Source organism: Petaurus breviceps, unplaced genomic scaffold, assembly GCF_028583685.1.
Source record: "Petaurus breviceps papuanus isolate PSGF00001 unplaced genomic scaffold, PetGlider_PUasm1.0 185, whole genome shotgun sequence".
NCBI classification, from domain to species: domain Eukaryota; kingdom Metazoa; phylum Chordata; class Mammalia; order Diprotodontia; family Petauridae; genus Petaurus; species Petaurus breviceps.
Genome location: NW_027185797.1, coordinates 7322735 through 7344213, shown reverse-complemented (window position 1 = coordinate 7344213; position 21479 = coordinate 7322735). Strand labels below are relative to the sequence as shown.

Below are 21479 nucleotides of genomic sequence, written 5' to 3'. Positions count from 1 at the left end.
ACCACATTGAGTGACCCAGTGTCACTTTGGATGGCAGTATAGATGTGTCAGTTTAGATACAATTGATGGCCCCATTGGACAGAGTAGGGGTTACCCAATTTAGAGAGGACCCTGGACCTTAGAGACTCAAATCTTCCTGTTCTTGCTTTCTTCACAGATGTCCCGAGAGTGTGTCCAGAATCATGGAGTTGTGCCTTTACTCTCCCCTTTCTTCACACATTCTTCCTTCCTTGTTAATGCCTGAACTCAAGGCAGCATGAGCTAGGCTCATTTATACTAAGGTGTAAATGACTAACAAGGCATAGATGTTGTCTCTTCTCCCAGAGGTACTTTGCCAGAATACTCTCCATTCCTGCAGATCCCATATCCTTCACCTATTTCTCATCCTGTTCAATGTACCCTTTTGGCTCTGAAATTCAGTAATTGTACTGGAAGTATTTCCAGGGATAGGAGGATCTGGATTTTCCTTTTCCAATTTGGTTACTTTATGATTGACAAGTCAAATTGGAAAAATCAGAATGCCCACTAGATGGCGATGCTGAGCCATCATAGCTGCTTAGGCTAAGCTCAGCTCCCAAGACAAGAGATAGGGGAGAAACTCCCTGGAATGAAGAATTGTCTGAACCTTTGCTCTCTGATGAAAACGGTGGTGGCTTTTTGCTGAAGCATGATTTGCCAGTCTCCATCAGCAATTTCCAAAGTATAGCAGCAAGCTGAGAAAAAACCCCCGTGGCCCTGGGGAACAGGGAACCAGGATCGGGGAGAGCCTTGGAACCCAAGTCCTGAGTTAGAGCTGATGCCCCTGAGGAGGCCAGTGAGCTGAGAGATCCCCATGGGTTTCTTCTGAGACAGGAAGGGAGAATCTGGCCCCCAGGGTCATTTGTTTCCTAGAGAGCAGCATCCCAGATAATTGGCAGTGGTTGTTAGATGCTGTCTGGATCTGTAATGACTTTTAGATTGGTTTGCAATCAATCCCCCAAATATTAGAATGTAATTAAGTGCCTGGTGTGGAAATTCTTACAGAAAAAGCACCTCAGGGAAACATCTCTCACCATGTGTTCATTGGTGTGTCAATCAGGCAAGTTTTGGAGCACCAGAGATTTCGGATTCATTTTAAAGGGACATTTTCATTATCTTTTCTATTTCAGGGACCACCAGGCCGAAGAGGGATCCATGGCCCAAAGGTACGTGTTGTGTATCACTTCCCCTTTATTGCACATATGGGGAAAGAGCCTTCCAGCATGCAGATGATGTAGGGCATGAGCTGATCTAAATTCATGGATCTTGTCAAGAGACAATGTGGTTCACTGTTTTAAGAGCCAAAGGGCACAGGTTGAAATCTCAGCTCTATTATATATGTGACTTTAGGAAAGCCACCTCACTACTCCAGGGTTCAGTTTTCTTGTCAGGAAGGTAAATAGGTTCTGACTGACATTTGGGTAGTAAAAAAAAAAAAAAAGTGATGGATCTGGAGTCAGAAAACACAACTTGGATTTGAGCCCCAAGATCTTCCTCTGTATTTTAGGGAAGCAACTTCCCTTTTCTGGGCCTCAGTTTCCTCTTCTATAAAATGAGAGGGTTGGCCTCTAAATCCATAAATAAGCTATATACAGGATGCATTGAAAATAATCTCAGAGGGAATATGATTAAGCAGGGCAGAAAATGGGGAGGGGGGAGGTCAGGAGGCAGAGAGGAGGAGAGGGAAAATTCTAGGAAGGGGAAAGAAGCAGTGAAAGCATTCATAATCGTGAGATTGTCTTGTGCGAGGCACAGCAAGGAGGCCAGAGTATCTCGGAGGGAGACATTAGGAAGATCACTTAGACAGTCTGGTGAAGGGAGGACTGGAATAGTGAGAGAGGTGAGGTAGGGAGGCAAGCAGCAAGCTAGTGGGGTGATCCCAGGATGAGATTATGAGAGCTTGCACTAGAGTGGTACCAGTGTCAGAGGAGAGAAGGGACCTACGGGAGACATGCTACTAAGGCAGAAACAATGGGACTTGAGAGCTGATGAGATGGGGGGGGCGGTGAGAGAAGGGGGTGAGTGAGGATGACACCGAGGCTGCCATTCTGGGGAACTGAGACAATCGTGGTGCCTCAACAGTAATAGGGAAGTCAGGAAGAGGGGAGGGTCTGCTCTAGGAGGAAATTCTCAAAGGGGTACATGACACAAAAAAGGTCAAGATCTCCTGGTTTGAATGGTCCCTGAGGTCTCATCCAACTCTAAAGCCATGATCCAATGAACGATTAATCCCTAAGAACCTTCTGGCTCTAAAATGGCTGCTTCTCTGACCCAAACACTTATTTTTTTTTTACAATTCCATGTACTATTAGCAGTCTGCCAGTCTCCTTTATGCCCAGGTGGGAGTACTCAGGCAGGGCTCATTTAGAGTGAAGCCAACTGGATTTATAGGCAGAATCTGACTGCATGTAAATATGCTAGAACGGGACTTTTTAAATGGCTATTTTGAATGGGAAATAAGGGGGAGAAATATATCAACAGAAGGATGGTGGGGGGCGGGGGGGAGTAAAGTCTAGGACACTGAATATTTTGGTGCTAAAAAAGAAAAGGACGAATTTCAGTCTAAGACCCATGAGTTGGATTAGCTCCTCAGTGTCAGTATATCAGTAATATGAACATAGCAAACTATTTTTGAATTGGGTGGATGTTCTGAAACACCATTGAAAAAAGTTAAGTAGAGAGATAAAGACAGTGTGATCCAGGAGAAAGAACTTACATGTCAGGGCAAGTCCCAGCTGTGATACTTGCTGATTTGACTCTGGGCAAGTCACCCAAGTGCTCTTGGCCTCAGTTTCCTCAGCTGTAAAATGGAGGAGTGCTAACTACCTCACAGTGTTGTAAGAGAAATGGTTTAGAAACCACAAAGGGCTACTACATCAGTGTGAATGTTTGCCTTAAGGAAAATCTTAATATTGAATGGTCATTCCACAGGGCCCAGGTGGAAATGTTGGCCCAAAGGGTGAGGATGGACCTGAAGGATTAAGAGGAACTGAGGTACTGTTGAATATTTTGAGTACATTCCTGAAGAAAGTAATAAATGCGTGTTGATTAATGGTATTTCTGCATGTTTTGGTTTTAAGACAAAATAAAAAATGTCAGTTCATTCTTTTGATATCCCCAGAAGCCTACTTTCCCTATAGGGGAAAATATTCTAGATCCTGTCCAAATCCTGACCTTGCCACTTACAGTTGTATGATCCTAGATTAGTTATCCAATGTCTCTGGGTCTCAGTTTCCTTCAACTGTAAAATGAAGGAATTGGATTAGATCCATGCTCCTACCAATAGTATATAAAATGAGAGTATAAGGAAGAGAGATGAAATTGATTTTTCCTTTGGTCTACCATTGTATTTGCCTCTGCTGCATTTTAGGTCCCTTTATGAATGAATGAATGAATGAATGAATGAATGAAAAAGCACTTATTCATCATCCACTATATGGCAGGTGTTGTGCTTAGGTCTGGGGTTAAAAATACAAGCATACATATAGTCTCTGCCTTCAAGGAGTTAACATTCAAACAGAGAAAGATAATGCAGAAAGGGAAAAAGGGGGCCAGGAGAGGGATGTCAAAGGGAATGGTGGTTAGAGTGATGGGAAACTGATTGACACTTCATTTCCAGCAATGGTAGTATTGATGAGCCCACGTGGAAACTTGATGTAGAAAAGGAAGCCCAACCTGATGCTTAGTGGGTCATCAGATTTGACCAGTTTCTCCTGACAAGGGTTCCAGGGCCAGGTTTCTACAAGACAAAGGTCTCAAAATTAATTCAGTTAGGAATTTAAGCATTTGGAGGTTGTTCAACCAACCCAATCTTACCCTCCCTAGGAATGCCAGAATCTCCTTGGGGACATATAAGGAAATCACATATAGAGAAGAAATACTGTCATGATAATATAAATGCCTCATAATAATATCATAATATCATATTGCCACAATAATATAAATGTTCAGTCTCTCCCTCTGTTTTGATTGCTACTCTCTTGCTTGGGAACATGGTTAGGTCTCTATTCTAGAACAAGCAAACAAACAAAACCCTTCCCCTTGACCTTGTCATTCCCTCAAGGTGTTGCTGTCATCCTATCTGTTATTACTAAACTGATAGAAAAAGACTTGGATAGCTACCCTCACTTCTTCCTCATCACTCATTCCTTGTGTCCTTTCATTCTGACCCCACCATTCTCTTAAGCCTGCTTTCTCAAAGACTAGTTGCCAGATCTAATGTCCCTTTCCCAAACACCATGTTCCTTTTTAAAAATTAATTTATTTTAGTTTCCAACATTCATTTCCACAAGATTTTGAGTTCCAAATTTTCTCCCCATTTTCCCCTCCCACCCATCCCAAGATTCTGATTGCCACTTCCCCCAGTCTGCCCTCCCCTCTATTACCCCACCCCCCTCAGTTTCTTGTAGGGCAAGATAGATTTCTCTACCCCATTGCCTGTATATCTTATTTCCCAGTCACATGTAAAAACAACTTCTAACATTTCTTTTCAAAACTTTGAGTTCTGAATTCTCTTTCTTCTTCCCTCTCTACCCACCCTCTTGAGAAAGCAAGCAATTCAATATAGGTTATACATGTGTAGTTATACAAAACATTTCCAAAGCACCATCTTCATTGGCCTCTGTAGCACTTGACACTGATGACCACCCTCCCCTCCTCGATTCTCTCTCCTTCACTGATGAAATCTTTCTAACAATTAGAATTGTAGAAAAGTGGAATGAGCTGCTTTGGCAGATAGTGGGTTTCCCCTCACTGGTGGTCTTCAAAGCAGAATGTAGATGACCACTCCTGCGTTGTAGAGGTGATTTTTGTTCATGCATAGGTTGGGCTCACGCGTGGCCTTTGAGACTGTGATTCTGTAACTCCATGGTATCCCTCTCTCATTATTCCCCATACTGAGAGTTATTTCTTGGTATTGTTCACTGATTCCTCGTCTTCCTCTCATCTCCTCAGTGTGGATGTCCCCCTTCTTCCTCTATCCTTCTTTTCTCCCTTTAAATTTTCTTCCTGGATAATCGCATCTCCTTTCTTGGGTTTAATTATTACCAATATTTAAGTGATTCCTATATTTGATTATTTGACCCTAATCTCCTCCCCAAGTTTCAGTCTTTCATTTCTGATTGCCTGATGGGTGTCTCCACCTGGATGTTTCACCAAGGCCTCAAACCCCAGATGTCCCAAACTGGACCAATTATCTTCCTGCATTAACCTAACCTTCCTCCAGCCTCCTTATTTCTGTGAATGGGGCCACAATCCTCTAAGTCAGAACAATGAGAAATCTGGAAGTCACATTTGACCATCTCCTTCATCCTCCATATTTCTTATGTTTCCGGCACCTGTGGATTCTACCTCAAGGATCCCCCCCCAACTCACAGCAGGCAGCTCAGTTGTTATCTATTCCACCCCACCCCCAAAAGAAATCCCCACTATATCATACTGGACACATGGTCACTTAACCTCTACATGAAGACCTCCAAAGAGGAAAGATTTACCATCTTTCTCATGGGAGGCCACTTTTGAACAATTCTAACTAATTCTTATGTTTTCCTGACATCAAGTCTAAATAGTCCTTTTGGCAACTTCTGCCCATTGTGCAAGGTCCAAAACTTAGCACAGTGCCTGGCTTATAGTAAGCATTTAATAAATGCTTGTTGACTGACTGGATGTTTTCTCTGGCCAAACTGAATGAGTCTATTTCTTCTACATGACAATCCTTCAAATACTGTAATGTAATTATTGTGTCACTCTAAACCTTCTCTTATCCAGCCTAAACATATACTGCTCCTTCAAATGATGCTCATATGTCATGGACACAAGGCCTTTCACCATCCTCTGGATTGCCTCTGGCTTTAATCAATGTCCTTCTTAAACTGCGGCACCCACAATTGAATATACTATTCCAGATGTTCTCTGGTGAGACCAGAGAAGAGTAGACCTATCACCAACTTGTTCTGGGAAGCTATTGGCTACCCTCCTCGCTACCCCAAGGGATTACGTCATCATTACCTAACACATGTCCTATGATACAGCCTCATGACTGGCTCTCCTAAGCCCAAGATCTCTCCTACTCATCCCACCTTCTGTACAGCTCAAAATAATCTTCATGAGCTATGGGTCTGCTGAATTACAGTCCTGACCAAATACTTTCAGTGGTTCCCTTATTTCTTTGAAGATCTAATGTAAACCACTTACCTTGCTATTTAAAGCTCTTCAAAGCCTAGCATCTATCTACCTTTACTATTTCACACTCCTTCCCTTTACACCCTCCAGGTTCCAAGGTCAACTGAGCTCATCTTCTATCTCTGTGTATTAGAACTAAGATTTAATTGCTGCCAGCTTTGCCCAAGAAACCTTTCCACCTTGATCATGGTCTTCACTTGGACTTATTGAACTTTTCTTTTTCAATTCAGTTTTAAAAAAATATTACATGCCGACTTATGCCAAGTACTCACGATAGAACAAAAAGTAGTCTTTGTCCTGAAGGAACTCACACATGCAACCAGGAGATACCTATGCAGACATAAATTGATAAAAAATAATCTGAGGGAGCAGGGAAGTCAGGGGATGTTTCATAGAGGAGATACTTTACCTTTGTGGATGTCACCCACGATTTAAACTTTAAGGATACTTTTACCTTTGGAATATCAAGATGCCCTAGAAAGGCAGATACAAATGCCCCAATAGGAAACTATCATTGGCTTGGGGTTTATATTCTGGCTCCTTTCTTTGAATTTCCCTGCACAGATGTTTGTCAGATGAATAGATGAGATGCTTAATTGGACACTCCAGACCATTGCTTTTCAATGTCAGGACAATAAAGAAAAGGGCTGCTGGGTGGAGTTTTGTGGTGGGGTTGGGGTGTTATTTCTGAGGAATCAAGCAAGAAAATAAGCTTTTCACTTCTCCCCATCACACTTTACTTGCCAAGAAGAAATATTGTTTGTGTTTTTTTTTTTGTGTGTGTGTGTGTCAAATGTCATAACCAGGGACAAAGTGGAAACATTGGACAGAAGGGAGAAAAAGGAAGTCCTGGAAATAAAGGGCCTCAGGTAGGCAAAATGGCCTAACCTTATGCTGATGATGCATATCATCATCATTTCCTCTTATTTCATATGTCATCCATTTTTTAGGTAGTAAGGGCTCAAACCTTACTCTCCTAGAGGCAGGAGGGAGGGGCTACATCTCCCCCTCAGGGTGCCAGGGATATCCCTGGGGGGTTAGAGTGCCTTTCCAGAAGGCCATCCACATTCAGCTATGTCCCCCCCACATACCCCTATGGTTAGCCACCAGTGATTAGCTCTGTTAAGCCAATCACAATGATTAGCTTTGACAAAAGGATATTTACCTCACTGATATAACAACAGCAGAAGTACAGACACATCCCCATGATACCTTGGGGATACATTTTCCCCTACACCAGTTCTGTCTCTGGGGAAAATAGCCTCAGATTTAAGCCAGCGTTGGTCCCACTGAGTTTGTGTCCAATTGTGGCATTGCTGTGGGATGAGTCTGGGTCTTAGCTCCCAGTTCCCCCACTGCACTCCTGAAGGTCATACCTCACCTTGGAGACTTGGGGCTGTCCTGGTTGGTGAGCTAAGCAAACCCAGCAGAGACTCCCCTCTCAGATCTCATGACCTGTCAAAGTTGACTGGACTGTACCCAGCTCTCCTTTATCTACAAGCAGAACAGAGAGAGAAGCAGGAGCAAGGCCATGGACTATTGGCTTCATGCCCACTCTAGGTGAAGGGGCGCCTGGGGCATGGCCCCTACCCAAAGGCCCTCAGCAGCTCATCATCCCTCTCCAATGCCAGCATGGCTGGCAGAGAGCCCACACCATGAGCCTGACCTCAAATCAAAGAGAAAGCTCTTTGGAAGGCCCCGTCCTAAGCTAACCAGGTAGCCAATAAGCCTCCTCTTCACCACATAGGGAGTGGACTGAACCAGGTAGAGAATGTCTGTCCGTGCTCTGAGGCACTTCTGTGACCCGTTATCACACCTTCCTGAAGGAGGCCCTTGGCTTCTTCCAAAGGAGAATTAGGTCACCTCTACCCTTCCCCTAAACATCCTTCCCACCTCAGCATTGCAGCCCTGGGCTACAGGCCTTCTGGGCATATTTGGTGTGCCTTCAGAGAACACAAACCCACTTTAACCTTAGCCCAAGCATAACTTGTAGAAATCCTACCACTTAATGTCAATCTATTCCAAAGCTCCATAGAAGAGGCTTTAAAAAATTATATATATATATATATATATATATATATGTATATATATATACACACATGCACGCACACATATGTATAGATACACATGCACATACATATACACATAAACACATATACCTGTACATATATATACACACAGAGAGACACATGTGTGTGTGTGTATAAATACATTGAGACAAAAAGAGACAGAGGAGGCAGAAAGGGTCTGTTTGGTATTTCACTTTATCCACACCATTGCCATCTAACCCTGGCATTAGTTGATTGAAAGTTAATTGTCCGTATGCTGATTTATCTTGCTAAGATCCTATTGAGGTGGGTTAGAAATGGATGAGAATTGATCCCACTTTACAGATGGGCAAAAAGAGAAACATGCCATGTGTTAATTAGCTAACAGGCAGGATTAGAACACAGACCTTCTTTCTCACCAGTGACAAGGTTCCTGTTACCTTCAGTCTCCTTCCAGCTCTTCCTTTTGGGTCAGAAGTCCATCCATAACAGCAGTTTTCCCTCATTAGGTCTTTTCATTAGCTGGAAATAGTTCTTTTTGAAGGAGGCTTGTAAGTGCTCTCTTGGCATACAAACATAATGAAGGAAAGAGTTTGAGTGGGATCTCTAAAGCAAATGTTCTGCCTTTTCAGGGGCCTTCTGGCCTAGCAGGGTCTAAAGGGAGTCCTGGAAAACCAGGAACCTTGGGGAGGAAGGTAGGTCTTATTTCTTTTGTATTTGGAAGATGGTGTGGTGCCACACTGAGCTTGGGAAGACCTGGGTTTGAATCCTAATGCTGATCTTTCCTAGCTGTGGGACCCTGGGTGAGTCACCTTCTCTCAGTCACAGTTTCATCATCCATATATTAGGGAGTATAGTAAGACTTACCTCACAGAGTTATTATAAGAATCAACTTATAGGTGAGGAAATTCAAGCTTAGAGAGTGACTCCCTTAGATGACCAGCCTGGGTAGGGGCAGTGTTGAGAGCAGATGCCTGGGTCTCTCCTCTCTGTGAGGCCATGTTTCTTCTGAAGTGATGGTGTGAATTCCAAGGAAGCTTCTCCTGGACTGACCAAATTCTCTTTTTCCTTGTGTTTTTTCTTCATACTCAGAACAGAAATATTTGTGTATTACAAGGGTCTGATGATACCTTTGTCAAGGCCTCCCAATGCTAGCTAGAGAGCCCTTTCCCCTAAATCGAGAAAACCCATGGGCACTTGTCCTCAGGGCCTTTGCTGAACCCTTCTCTGAAAGCCATGTCACTTTTATCAGACTCTCACTGTTCCTTTTGATGCCATAGGGAGAACCAGGAATTCCAGGGGATAAAGGAACTGTGGGGTCAACTGGATCACGTGGAATGCAGGTTTGAGTTTTTCTTTCAGCAATCCTCTACTCTGAGATGGGAAGGAGAAAGGACCTAACTGAGAGTCTGAGGACCCAAGTTCACTGGGGATCAGATGGATTTGGGCAATGGTTGTCAAACTGTTCTCTTAGGGCATGGATTCTTAACCTGGGGTCTGTGAACTTATTTTTGAAATTTATATTTTAACCTCAGTGGTTTCCTCTGCAATCCTATGTATTTTATGGGATATATATACTCACATTTTTCAGAAATGGGGTCCATAGGCTTGACTAGACTGCCAAAGGGGCCACACACAAAAGGTTCAGAACCCTTACTTAGGGCCTCTACAAGGCATATTGCTTACCCTTTTAACTAGACCTGCTTTTCAGAGGAAAATAAAGGATTGCTTTTTTCTTCCCACATCCAAGCAGAAACCAGAAGGATGATAGAAAGGAGATGGAGAAGCCTGGGGAAGGGAAGATAAGTCTTCCTTTAGGCCTAGTGCTCTAACAATTAGCTGTCTCAAAGGGGAATGGTCTGCCTGGAGGAGTTTCTCCTCCTTGGCGGTATTCAAGCAGAGGATGGATGGCCCTTGCTGGGGGTGTTCTAGTGGTATTTTCTTCTCATGTATGGGCTGGGCTTAATGGTCACTGATGTCTATTTTAGTTCTCAAAATCTGTAATCAGGACTGGCTTATAGAACAAAATTATAGAGAGAGATACTGAGTTAGTTTTTAGGATGAAAAGTTGTAAATATACTGGGATTCTGAATGCTTGCCAGGACATCTTAGTCTCCTCTCTCCTATGCACTTGGAGCAGCTTTTGTTATGGCAAAAACACAAATCTGGCCTAGAGGGGCAGAGATTTCCCTGGGTGTGTCCTTTCCTTTGGTTGCTCTGGGTCATGGCTTCCTGGAGCAAATCTACAATTCCAGGGAGGCCTCTCCGACCTCTAGCTGTCCTGCATGAGCTTCTTCATCATTTCCTCCAACACTTTCATCTTGGTGGTGGTCCTGAGTTGACTGAGCAGGTTCTTGGATGTCTAGTCCAAAGAAACTTTGCTGATAGCATGTTAACTTGGCTAAGGACCACTCTCCTACCAGGGTCACCTTCTCCTAGTCAGGTGTATCTGCATGTGAGATGGAAGAAACAGTTAATGCAGTAAATTTGAAATTTACTCCTGTGTTCATAGGGAGACTTGGGCATTCCAGGCTATGGCCGCCAGGGAAGGAAAGGAGGAAAGGTAATTACTAAAAGATTTACAGCTTTTCTCACTTGCTGAATCAAAAACCACATGTGTACAAATGCACTGACTAATGATCTGCCTACCCTTGTTTATTCTTTTTCTACCTTGCAATTGCAGGGCCCAAGAGGACACCCAGGAGGCAGTGGGAACCAGGTACCTGGAGTATCACTTAAATTACAATTACTGTAATAGGAAACTTCTGTTTAGCCATTTGTGTCTGCAGATTAGCCTTGAGGGCAGAGGGGAAGGACAGACAGCCAGAGCTCCTTCCTCTCGGGTGTGTAGTGGAAACTGGCTCAAGACAGCCCTGGGTATCTGGTGGTGAACTTTGTTTTCTTGGTAGTAAAGGGTTTTCTTAAATTTACATTTTCTTTTATCACCCACCTTTCCAGCCTTGTTTCATATCACTACCCTTTATGCTGATAAAAATTGGCCCACTAGCTATTTCCCTGAGATGCATTTCCTTCTCATCTTCTTCTCCTAGAAAAGACCTTAACCTAAAAAGGCCAAGGTCTCCCACTTGTATGTATGTGCCTTATTTTACAGGTAAGGAAATTGAAGCTGAAAGAGTGACTTGCCTTGGCTCACTCAGGTAGTAAATCTTTCAGGCAGGATCTGAACTCAGGTCTTCCTGAATCTCAGTCTACTTACAGTGAAGGAGAGTAATGGCAATGAACATTTCATACACAATCTATGGCCATGCTACTGATGGGGTACCTGGGGTCTAGGTCAAACCAACTTGTAAAATCAGTCTGTGAAGTTGTAACTGCAATTTGTCCTTTCCCATCCTTGAGCTCTGCCCCTTCTCCCTATCCCACACTCCACCAAGGCAACACCCTGTGACCCCTTTGTTCTTACTTAATCTCTTCATTTCTTCTGGGCCTGGCCCACACCCTCCTTTGTCCTTGCCTTTTGTCTCCTGGCCTGGCCCAAATCTTATCTAAACTATCTATTCACAATTCTCCTCTTGGTCAGCTCTGACCTTTGTCTGTGCACTGAGGCCCCTCCCGTCTGGTCAGCCCCGACCTTGGCAGCCCTACCCTTTAAAGGTAAAAGCATGTACCCCTCTCACTTGCAGGTCCCCTAAAGGACTCTTGCCGAGAAGCATAACAATAAACTTCTACAACTCTCACTCCAATTAAGCCTGAGACCTTGAATTCTTTCCAGAAGATATTGCAGGTTTTCTGGTCTTAGATAAGATCAGAATTCCTGCTGAACCTATTGGGATCCCATCTGCCATCACTACCACCATAGTCCTTGGAACCCAGAGCTACCTTGGTACCACAATGAGTAATCAAAGGAAACCATTAGTGGAAGATTTAGAAAATAATTTTTCCTTCAATAAATTCTCTATGGAATTTCTTTTGTCTTCAGTAATCAATCCTTGGGCATCTAGGTAATACAGAGGATAGAACGCTGGACCTGGAGTCAGGAAGGTTCACCTGAGTTCAAATCTGGCCTCAGACACTTCTTAGTTAACTGTGTGACCCTGGGCACATCACTTCACCCTGTTTGCCTCAGTTCCTCATCTTTAAATGAGCTGGAGAAGGAAATGGCAAACCCCTGCAGTATCTTTGCCAAGAAAACCCCCAAAAGGGGGTCATGAAGAGTTGAACAGGACTCGTTGGAAAACACCTTGATTGTGGGAAAGATTGAAAGCAAAAAGAAAGGGGAATGGCAGAGGATGAGATGATGTCATGATAGATATCAGAGATAGATGGTATCATGGAACAGCAACCATGAATTTGGACAGACTTTGAGATAGTGGAGGATAGAAGGGCCTGGCATATTATGGTCCATGGGGTCAGAGATAGATGGTATCATGGAACAGCAACCATGAATTTGGACAGACTTTGAGATAGTGGAGCATAGAAGGGCCTGGCATATTATGGTCCATGGGGCTGTGAAGAGTTGGGCTTAACTGAACAACAAAAATGGATGGGGTGGAATGTTAATATCAATAGGTCAAAATACCAATATTTAAGGATAAATAGAATTATAACAATAGCTCACAGTTATGTAATGCCCTAAGGTTTACCAAGTGCTTTGTAAATATTACATCATTTTATCTTCACAACCACTCTGGGAGGCAAGAGCTATCATTATCCTCATTTTACAGATGATGAAAGTGAGGTCAAGAGAGGTTAAGGCATTTGCACAGGGTGACACAATCAGAAAATGTCAGAAGCTTTCTGTGTGCCATATAGCAAGGGTTTTCAGCCTCAAAAGAATCAAATGCTGAAGAATCACATTGCTGAGGTTATTAATTACCCAAAATTGAAAACTGAAAGAAGGCTAGGTGATAAGGAGAGCAATTGGCCATCTGGGGAACCTTGGGGACTACCACCTCCAATAAATCACATATCAGAAGGAAAGCTTTAACCAACGTAAAAGTTCTCCCACACCAATGCAGGAAGTGCTTAATCTTGATCACAATATTTACACTCTGGTCAGCTCATTTGATTATTAAATTGCTGTTATTATTCCAAAGCTTAAAAAACAAGAGTTTGATTAATGACTATCTCTTTCAATTATTCAACCACCTATGCCTACTATGTGCTGGGCACTTTGAAAACGTTAAAGTTTTAAAGTGATATTATACAAATATCACTTATTGTTATTATTATTTAAGATACTGTCTATTTTCCTAAGTCTTAGCATGAATAGTTTCAATACTTCAATTTTACTATATCTGATTCCCTAGGGTAATGTTGGTGACCCAGGAATTCCAGGGGAACCTGGCCCTAAAGGCTTCAGAGGACTCACAGTAAGTAGGCTAACTCCCCTGGTATATTAGGTTCTTGTTTATTTTTTAATACAACAGTTCTGTCTGTTGTTATATTTAAAGAATAGCTTAGGTTGTTCATGATTCCTTAGGGCATCTAAGCTGTCATGAAGTAGCTGTGTAACCTGGGGCCAGTCATTCAATTTCCCTAGGTCTTGGTTCATCCATTTGTATAGATTTGATTTGGACTAAATGATATTTCAGGACTTTTCTAGCTCCAAAATTTCATGAAGCTATGCAGCGTTGAAGTGGTAAATCCTTAGGGTTTTTTGTAATAATGCTAATTCCCTCAACTATTTCTTAGCTTATATTAAGGTTCAGAACATAAAATTGTCTGTAGTAGTGCTTAGAATTCCTCTCTCTGAAAAAGGAGACTGAGCTGCCAATCTAACTAGGAAGACAGCAAAAGTCGACCAGACTGTCCTCGTACAGTGGTTAATCTACGTCTAAGACTGGTTTCAATCCCATGGTCTCGGACAACAATCTGACTAACATACAGGAAATTCCTTATAACTTGCATTGCATCCCTGATTGGGATCCTGTATCTTCCAACCCATAGTGAGGCCTCTGCTAGAAAACAAACAAACAGACAAACAAACATAGGCTTTATGTGGAGGCTCTTGTAAAAATCTCCCTTGTAACATTCCAATGAAGCTAGAGACCAGAGCAAAACTTAGGTGGAAAAGCAAAGGTCATCTTCCAGTATCCTACTCACCCCTTCCCCATACACATTCCTGCCTTTATTACATCACATTGTGTGTTCATGCGTATAATGTGTATGTGTATCTGCCAACAACAGAGTTCTTGACCTTTGTAACATATTCTGAATGCTGTCTCCTTATGCATGATCTATCTGAATAGAAGGAAAGCTGCCTTCTTTCCTCCCCCCTCTTTTCTGAGAATTTTCTGATGATTCCATTCTCCCTAACCCAAGGTCATTTGGTGAGGCCAGGCACTTAGTCATTTTCAAGAAGAATGTTCTTCCAATAAGAAAAGCACAGAGATAAAAGGTGTATTTTCATTTTTATATATGAATTCAGTCATGGGTATCATTCTAGAGTGAAAAGGTTGGCAGCAGCCAGGTGTTTTCCACTTGACTGGATAAATTTCATTAGTGCCCAAGTCCATCATCCTGAGCTGTGTAATGGTTGACCTTTCCAGTTCCCTCCTTATGTTGGTGACTGATGCTTTTTCTTCATTTTTTTTTCAGTTTGGAGGTTTTTTTTATTAGGTCTCTTCATGTGATAGTCAGATTTTTTTCTCTTGTTCACTTTGTCTACTAAAAAAAAATGTATGTGGCAAACGTGTAGCCAAAAACACATTGCTTTATGAGCAGTCAGGGAAACCTAAAAAAGGAACAAGGATGTTTGGTTTTGTTCATTTCTAGGAATGTCTGTTTTCTGAGTGAGCACTTTATTTGCCCTGTGACTTGTGTTTATAAAACCTTATTGAAACTGAGTTTCAAGCACTGATAATATTTTCATATATCATAAGTAAACAGTTTGACTTTAATAAGTGCCTTATAATTATTCTTTAATATTTCCTTATATATCTTTTGGATCTTTATATTTATATCAAGCCACATGGGTTGATGACATTTGTAACATGTTCTCATCTACAGTCTGGCCCAGGTCCAAAGGGTGAAATTGGTTTTCCTGGCGCTCCCGGACCTTCTGGGCCAAGGGTAAGTATTTCCATAGCTAGTGAACAATAGTCTGGTGATTGTTTTTTCTATTCAAAGTCCCTCACAAAGTTGGGATGTTTGACAGTATTGTTGCCTTTTCTCTGAAAGGAGACAGTTGGGCTCACCGGAATAATGCTCACTTACTTTACTTTTTTATCCTGGTAGAAGAGAACAGGAAAGGGAATGAGATGAGAGTGCACTCACTACCTCCAGGAAGCCTTCTCTAATTCATTTCAGCAGCGTCTCTTTGATTCTTGTTCTGGTACCTAATGACTCTGGCCTGCATGCTTCTGATTTGCAACTACCTTTGACTTTCTTGCCTGACATTAACTCCATAATAAAAACAAAATAGGTATTTATGTCAAACTTGCAAAATTTTGAAAGCGCCTCGCCCCTGCCCCCCCCCCTCTCTAATTTTCCCTCTTGCTTTGTGATGTGCCCACCCTTTTTCATTTCCATTCAGATCCAGTTCCTGGTGCTACTCTGTCTTTAAGACTTGGAATGTTTAAGCTTGCTTCTTGAATGTTGTGCCTTTCAGGCATTGCCTCATTTAGACAAATGCTGCTAAGTCAAGCAGTATGTTCCTTTCACTTGAGTGCATCGTATATGTTGTGCATGTAGTGAGCCAAGGCGGGCAGGTTGGAGAGGGGACGCATTGAGCTAAATGATCCAAAATTCTGAAAATACACTTGCCTAGTGTGGACAGACAAAGCCTTGCTGTGCCGAGGTCTCAGATGTTATCCCCGATATAGCTTGTGCCAGGCGATACTCATTCATTTAGCAGATACTTAATGTGGGAAGACCAGTGTGGTGAAGTGGGAAGAGGACTCGGAGAGCTCCAGCCCTGGCTCTGCCACTTCCTAACTGGACCACCCCAGGCCTCTCGCGGCCTGAGCTTCCTCCTTGTTGGATCCAATGGTCTCTCAGCCCCTTATAGCCCCCAATCTATGATCCTAAGGTCTCTCTGAGCTTGAGTATCATCACCTGTAAAATGGGGAAGGCAACACGGGGGCAGGGTGACTAGATAACTTCTCATGTCCCTTCTGTGTCTAAATCTTTCATCCTAAGAGCATCAGCCATACACAAGGCATTGTACTGGGTGCTCTGAGATGGCTAATTGTTGGTCAGAATTAAGACTGCATCATCCCCTTCAGCTGCACAGTTAGAGCTTAAGAATTTGTACAGATTGATCTTGTTCACCTCATTTACCTGCTTTCTGCTTTCCCAGGGTCCTAAAGGCATGAAGGGACAGCCTCTAAGTTCGGTATGTATGTATCTCCCTCATCCAGTATTTTGTCTCCAACCCATCTATGCAGACATGAGCAGTGCCCATCATAGCTCAGTGTGCTCATTGATCCACTTTCTTGTCTTTCAGGAATGTGAGCTTATTCATTTCCTGAGAGACCATAATCGTGAGTATTCTGGTTAAACAAATGAGACCAAAAATTGGTGCTTAGCACATAGACACGTGGAAGTCACAGTAGGGCTCAAAATATAACTGGCCTACTCATCATATTTGGACATAGTGCAGATGTCAGGAAGAAGAGAGAGCTGATCGTTAGCTGACACAATCACCATCCAAAAAGCACCACAATAGGCTGTGACAATGAGCCAACCATGTCAGATTTAGCTGGGTGGTGCCGTAGATAAAGTGCAGGGCCTGGTGTCAGGAATATCTGAGAAATGATGGCTTACATTCAAACATAACATAGTATTCAGATTCTTAGTAGCTCATTTATGATGGAATCAGGCAAATGTTAACCTGATATCAGGACGCTCTATTCATGGAAAGGCAGCATGGTGTGGGGAATAGAGGAAGGAAGTCAGGCAGTCTTGACTCTGAGTGATAGTAGACTGTGTGATGTAACCACTTAACTTCTCATTGCCTCTTTATGACTATAAGGTTCACACAAGTTGCCAATATGTATCAGAGAAGAGAGTTTCCACACCAGAAGCTCCCTGATGGATGAATTCTAAGGTCCAGACAAAAAGAAAGAAAGGAAGAGAGGAAGGGAGAAAGGAAGGAAAGGAGGGAAGGAAGAAAGAAACTATGTTCATATTAAAGTCTTTGGGAAGTGAATTCTAGTATACTTCTTTGTGTAACAGCAGCTAGCACAGTGGATTATACATAGTAGGACCTTCGTTGAATTTACAGCTAAGTCCCAATTAGTGTGACTAATGAATCCCATGAAGTGGTTGCGTGTATTCAGATTTGCACTATTTGAGGTTATAATTATATCAAAAATGACTATTGATCTCAGCCCAATGGAAATATGCAATGAAAATTCAAATAATGTGATCAATAATGTATCAGTCAATCAATATTCAAATAATCTGAAATAATAGGGTGCATTATTCTCACTAATTGGGACCAAGTTGCAATTGAATGTGACACATGGAAAGAAAGCCTGCTGGGGACTGTCTAATATCTTTTGTAAAATCTGAATGGTTCTCAATTCTCAAAAAATAATAAAATAACTAGGTCAAGTTTTTCTGTAAGCTTTCTCAGCTGTATCTCTTGTTTTATCTTATACTTTAAAAAGCAAATCTGGCACGTGAAGGGGAGCACAAGCTGTTTTGGTGGAAATAACCTTGGGGACGATTCCTCAATTCTGCAGAAAGGGAATAAAACTCTGCCACACAAAGGGAGCTTGGTGGCCAAACACAAGCTCATTTGGAATTCCCTGAGGCTCTTTAGGAGAGTAGAAGTTGTCTGGGTGTTCTTCAGGGAAGACAATTAGATGACTGATTTTGGTCTTGCAGCCCAGCCTTGGTCTCAGAAGGCCTATATGTGTAGTGTGGATTCAAGCGAATTGAATTTTAGAGACCTTGTCACTAAATCAGAAGCTTAGGGTTGTGCTTAAAAGATGAATGGCTGTTCTTCACTTTTCAGCACAAGATCCTGTGAAAACACTTTCAGCCATAGTTTATAAGGAAGAGAGAAAATCAATTTAAATTTCACTGAGAGGCTGGGCTCATCATTTTGAAACTCATCTTCATTTTCTTGCATCTAAAAAGTAGGGCCACAAAGAGCTAAAGAAAATGTCACAGTAAAATAGCAAAATTTGGCTTTAATCATTCTTTCTCAATATTTTATTCAAAAAATATTAATATATTCTCTCTCATTTTTTACAGCCTGTTGGGAAGGTAAGTTTTCATTATTATACTTTGTTTTTTGTTGAAATAGTTATTGAATTGCCAAATCTAATCATTTTTTCCCTTTATAACATCTCTTGAATTCTTTCTCCTTTCTCTACTTACATGACCACTACCAGGTCTTCATCCTCTTATACCTGGACTATTGCAAAGGCCTCCTAATTGACCTTCTGACCTCAAGTTTCTCACCATCCTGGTCTATCCCCACACAGCCGTTAAAATGATTCTTAAAGCACAGCTCTAACGATGTTACTGCCCCATCCAGTAAACCCCAAATTGCTTTTGGGATCATATGTGAACTTTTCTTTTTGAGTTTTAAAGCTTTTCACAAGTTCTTGTTCTTTACAATCCCTTTAGCCTGACCTTCCAACTCAAAGGTTCTTAACTTAAGATTTGAAAAATTGAGTTTTAAAAAAAATATTTTCACAGTTGTATTTCAATATAATTGACTTTCTTTATAATCCTGTGTATTTTACTTTATGCATTTAAAAACATTGTTCTGAGGAGATCCATCTGCTTTGCCAGACTTCCAAAGGAGTCTATGCCTTCACAGAGTAAAGAACCCCTGCTCTAGCTTCCCGCACACAAAGCCCTCCTACCTCCCTGCTTTGCCCTGGTTTGCCCTCATACCTGAACAACAAAGTGCCTCCTCACCCCTGCCTGGAGTCCCTTCTTTCCTTCAAAACTCTGCCCAGGTGCCACCTTGTGAATGAAGCCTTTGTGATCCTCAAAGCTAATAGTATTTTCCCCTTCCAAATTAATTTGGTATTTGTTTTCTATATGCTTTGCACACACACACATGTTTATACATGTATATGCACGTATGCACACATAGGTATGTGTATGTGCATGTATGTGTCTCTGCATACATACACCCATACTTATACATAGATGGTTCCTCTGGTAGCGCTTCTTCGGGACATTTTCAGTCACATGGTTGAAGCCAATGTCTGGGTGTGTCTTTAGTTTTATGCTAATACCGCTGTTCCTGGTACTAGATCATATGGTGTTATTTTTGTCTGTAAGAAAGTCTGAACTCTGCTGGTTTGATGGAGGTGCAGAGTTGGAACCTTAGGCCTCAGTGTCCCTCTTTAGTCTAACCTGACCCTGACTGAGAATGCCAACTACTCTATTCCTAAAAGGCTTTAAGGACCACAAGCAAAGGGGAATCTCATAAAGGAATGGCATCATTGAGACGTCACTGAACTTGGAATCAACAAGGCCTGGCTTCAAATGCCACCAAGGACACTTATTTATCTGGGTGACCCTGAAAAAAATCGCTTGATCTTTCAGAACCTCAGTTTCCCCTTCTGTAAAATGTGGCTCATTAATAATATAGTCAACATAAGAACCAAATGAGATACACATACACACACGCGTGCACAAATATATGTATATATGTGTATTGTGTATGTATGAAGAGCTTTGTAAACCTTAAAGTTCCATGTAATACCCCCTATTATTGTTATCTTCAGACTCATCGAGACATCTCTGATCATCAGCCAGGTTTTCCAGCCCAAGCGCATACATGCACAGTTTGCCTGCTTCCTTCATCCTCTAGGATGTAGTCACAGCTGACAGCTTTGTTTCTTGGCCCCCCAGGCTGTTTTGATGTCATGGTGGAAGAGGTACCTTGCCATCCCTAATGTCCACTCTAGAGCCTCATGCCCTCTGACAGGTTCACACCAACCTGCTCTGTTTACTGCTGTTTAAGAGAACAACTGCGGTTGTGGTCATTGTTCAGTCAGCCCCATTTGGGGTTCTCTTGGCAGAGATCCTGGAGTGGTTTTGCCATTTCCTTCTCCATCAGTCCAGAGCAGCTGCTCCCCCATTGCCCAATATTACCTTCGGGGAGTCCTGGCGGTGTTGGTTCTCTCTGCTTGTCCCTTGGTCCCCACACTTCAGCCTGGCTGGGATAACCATGAGCACCTCCTGCTGGACTGTGGATTGTATGCCCTTCCCATAGGACCAGACTTATGCTTTGCAGGGAACCTGCTGCCTTGCCGCTTGTTCCCCATACATAGACCCCGGGTCTTCCAGACCCACGAGAAGCTTAGCCATGTTCCTGCTCTCTTAACTTGGCCCGGAGCCTAACTCTAACACCTGTTTCTCTGGGGATGCATCTGCTTTCTTGATGTGGTTCCCAAGCACCTCACAGTAGCACATTTTCCTCCACTTATTACCAAATAATGAGAGAAAACAACATTAATTGTACTTTTCCTATTATACTCCTGAGACTTTCCTTTTGGTGTTCCTTGTTTAGCTAAGTCTCCCTTCCCCCAAACCCATTAAGTCAACTTGAACTTTTTTGTCTTCCTGGCTTTACCTGTGGGAGCCAAGCCAAACAACTCTCATCTCTCTTTCACATAATGGCATTTCGATTACTTGAAGAGGGTTATCTCATCCCCTATTCCAAAGATTGTCTTCTCCAGACTAAATATCAGTCACTCAGTTAAACACATATTAAGTACTTACTGTGTTCCAGGCACTGTGCTAAACTCCAGAGACACAAAAAGGAGCAAAAGACAGTTCCTGCCTCCATAGAATTCATCGTGTCATGGGAGAGACAGCATGCAAACAAACATGTACAAAAGAAGCTGCATCTAGGAGAATCAGGAAACAATCATCAGAGGGCCTGGGGAAGTATAGAATCCCTGTAGAAAGTGGGATTTCAGTTGGGACTTAACGGAAGTAAGGAAAGTCTGTAGGGAAAGGGGAGGAGGGAAGGCATTTCAGGCATGGGGAGCAGCCAGAGAGAAAGCCCAGAACCAAGAGATGGAGGGTCTTGTTCATAGAACAACCAGAAGGCCAGGCAGCATTACTGGATGGAAGAGTGAGTGGAGACGAGTAGGCAGTAAAAGGGCTGGAACTGGAGGAGGGCTTTGGATGCCAAACAGAGCATCATTGGAGGTTACTGAGTAGAGGGTGGAGATGACATGATCAGACTTTAAAGGTGAAACCAGTTGGCTTTGGCAGTAGATTGGAGGATACAGTGGTGTGTGTGTGTGTGTGTGTGTGTGTGTGTGTGTGTGTGTGTGTGTG

The 21479-nt window shown here is 42.5% G+C and overlaps 1 protein-coding gene across 1 annotated transcript in view; it reads left to right on the top strand.

Moving 5' to 3' along the window:
* LOC138161642 (collagen alpha-5(VI) chain-like) overlaps window positions 1–21479 on the top strand; it is an 89719-nt gene that overhangs the window by 35388 nt on the left and 32852 nt on the right. The window contains exons 20-31 of the mRNA XM_069088397.1: window positions 1149–1184; window positions 2950–3012; window positions 7005–7067; window positions 8879–8941; window positions 9527–9589; window positions 10759–10809; window positions 10930–10965; window positions 13517–13579; window positions 15219–15281; window positions 16510–16545; window positions 16657–16693; window positions 18417–18428. Coding sequence (XP_068944498.1) covers window positions 1149–1184; window positions 2950–3012; window positions 7005–7067; window positions 8879–8941; window positions 9527–9589; window positions 10759–10809; window positions 10930–10965; window positions 13517–13579; window positions 15219–15281; window positions 16510–16545; window positions 16657–16693; window positions 18417–18428 — 586 coding nt within the window. The remainder of the gene's footprint in view (window positions 1–1148; window positions 1185–2949; window positions 3013–7004; window positions 7068–8878; window positions 8942–9526; window positions 9590–10758; window positions 10810–10929; window positions 10966–13516; window positions 13580–15218; window positions 15282–16509; window positions 16546–16656; window positions 16694–18416; window positions 18429–21479) is intronic.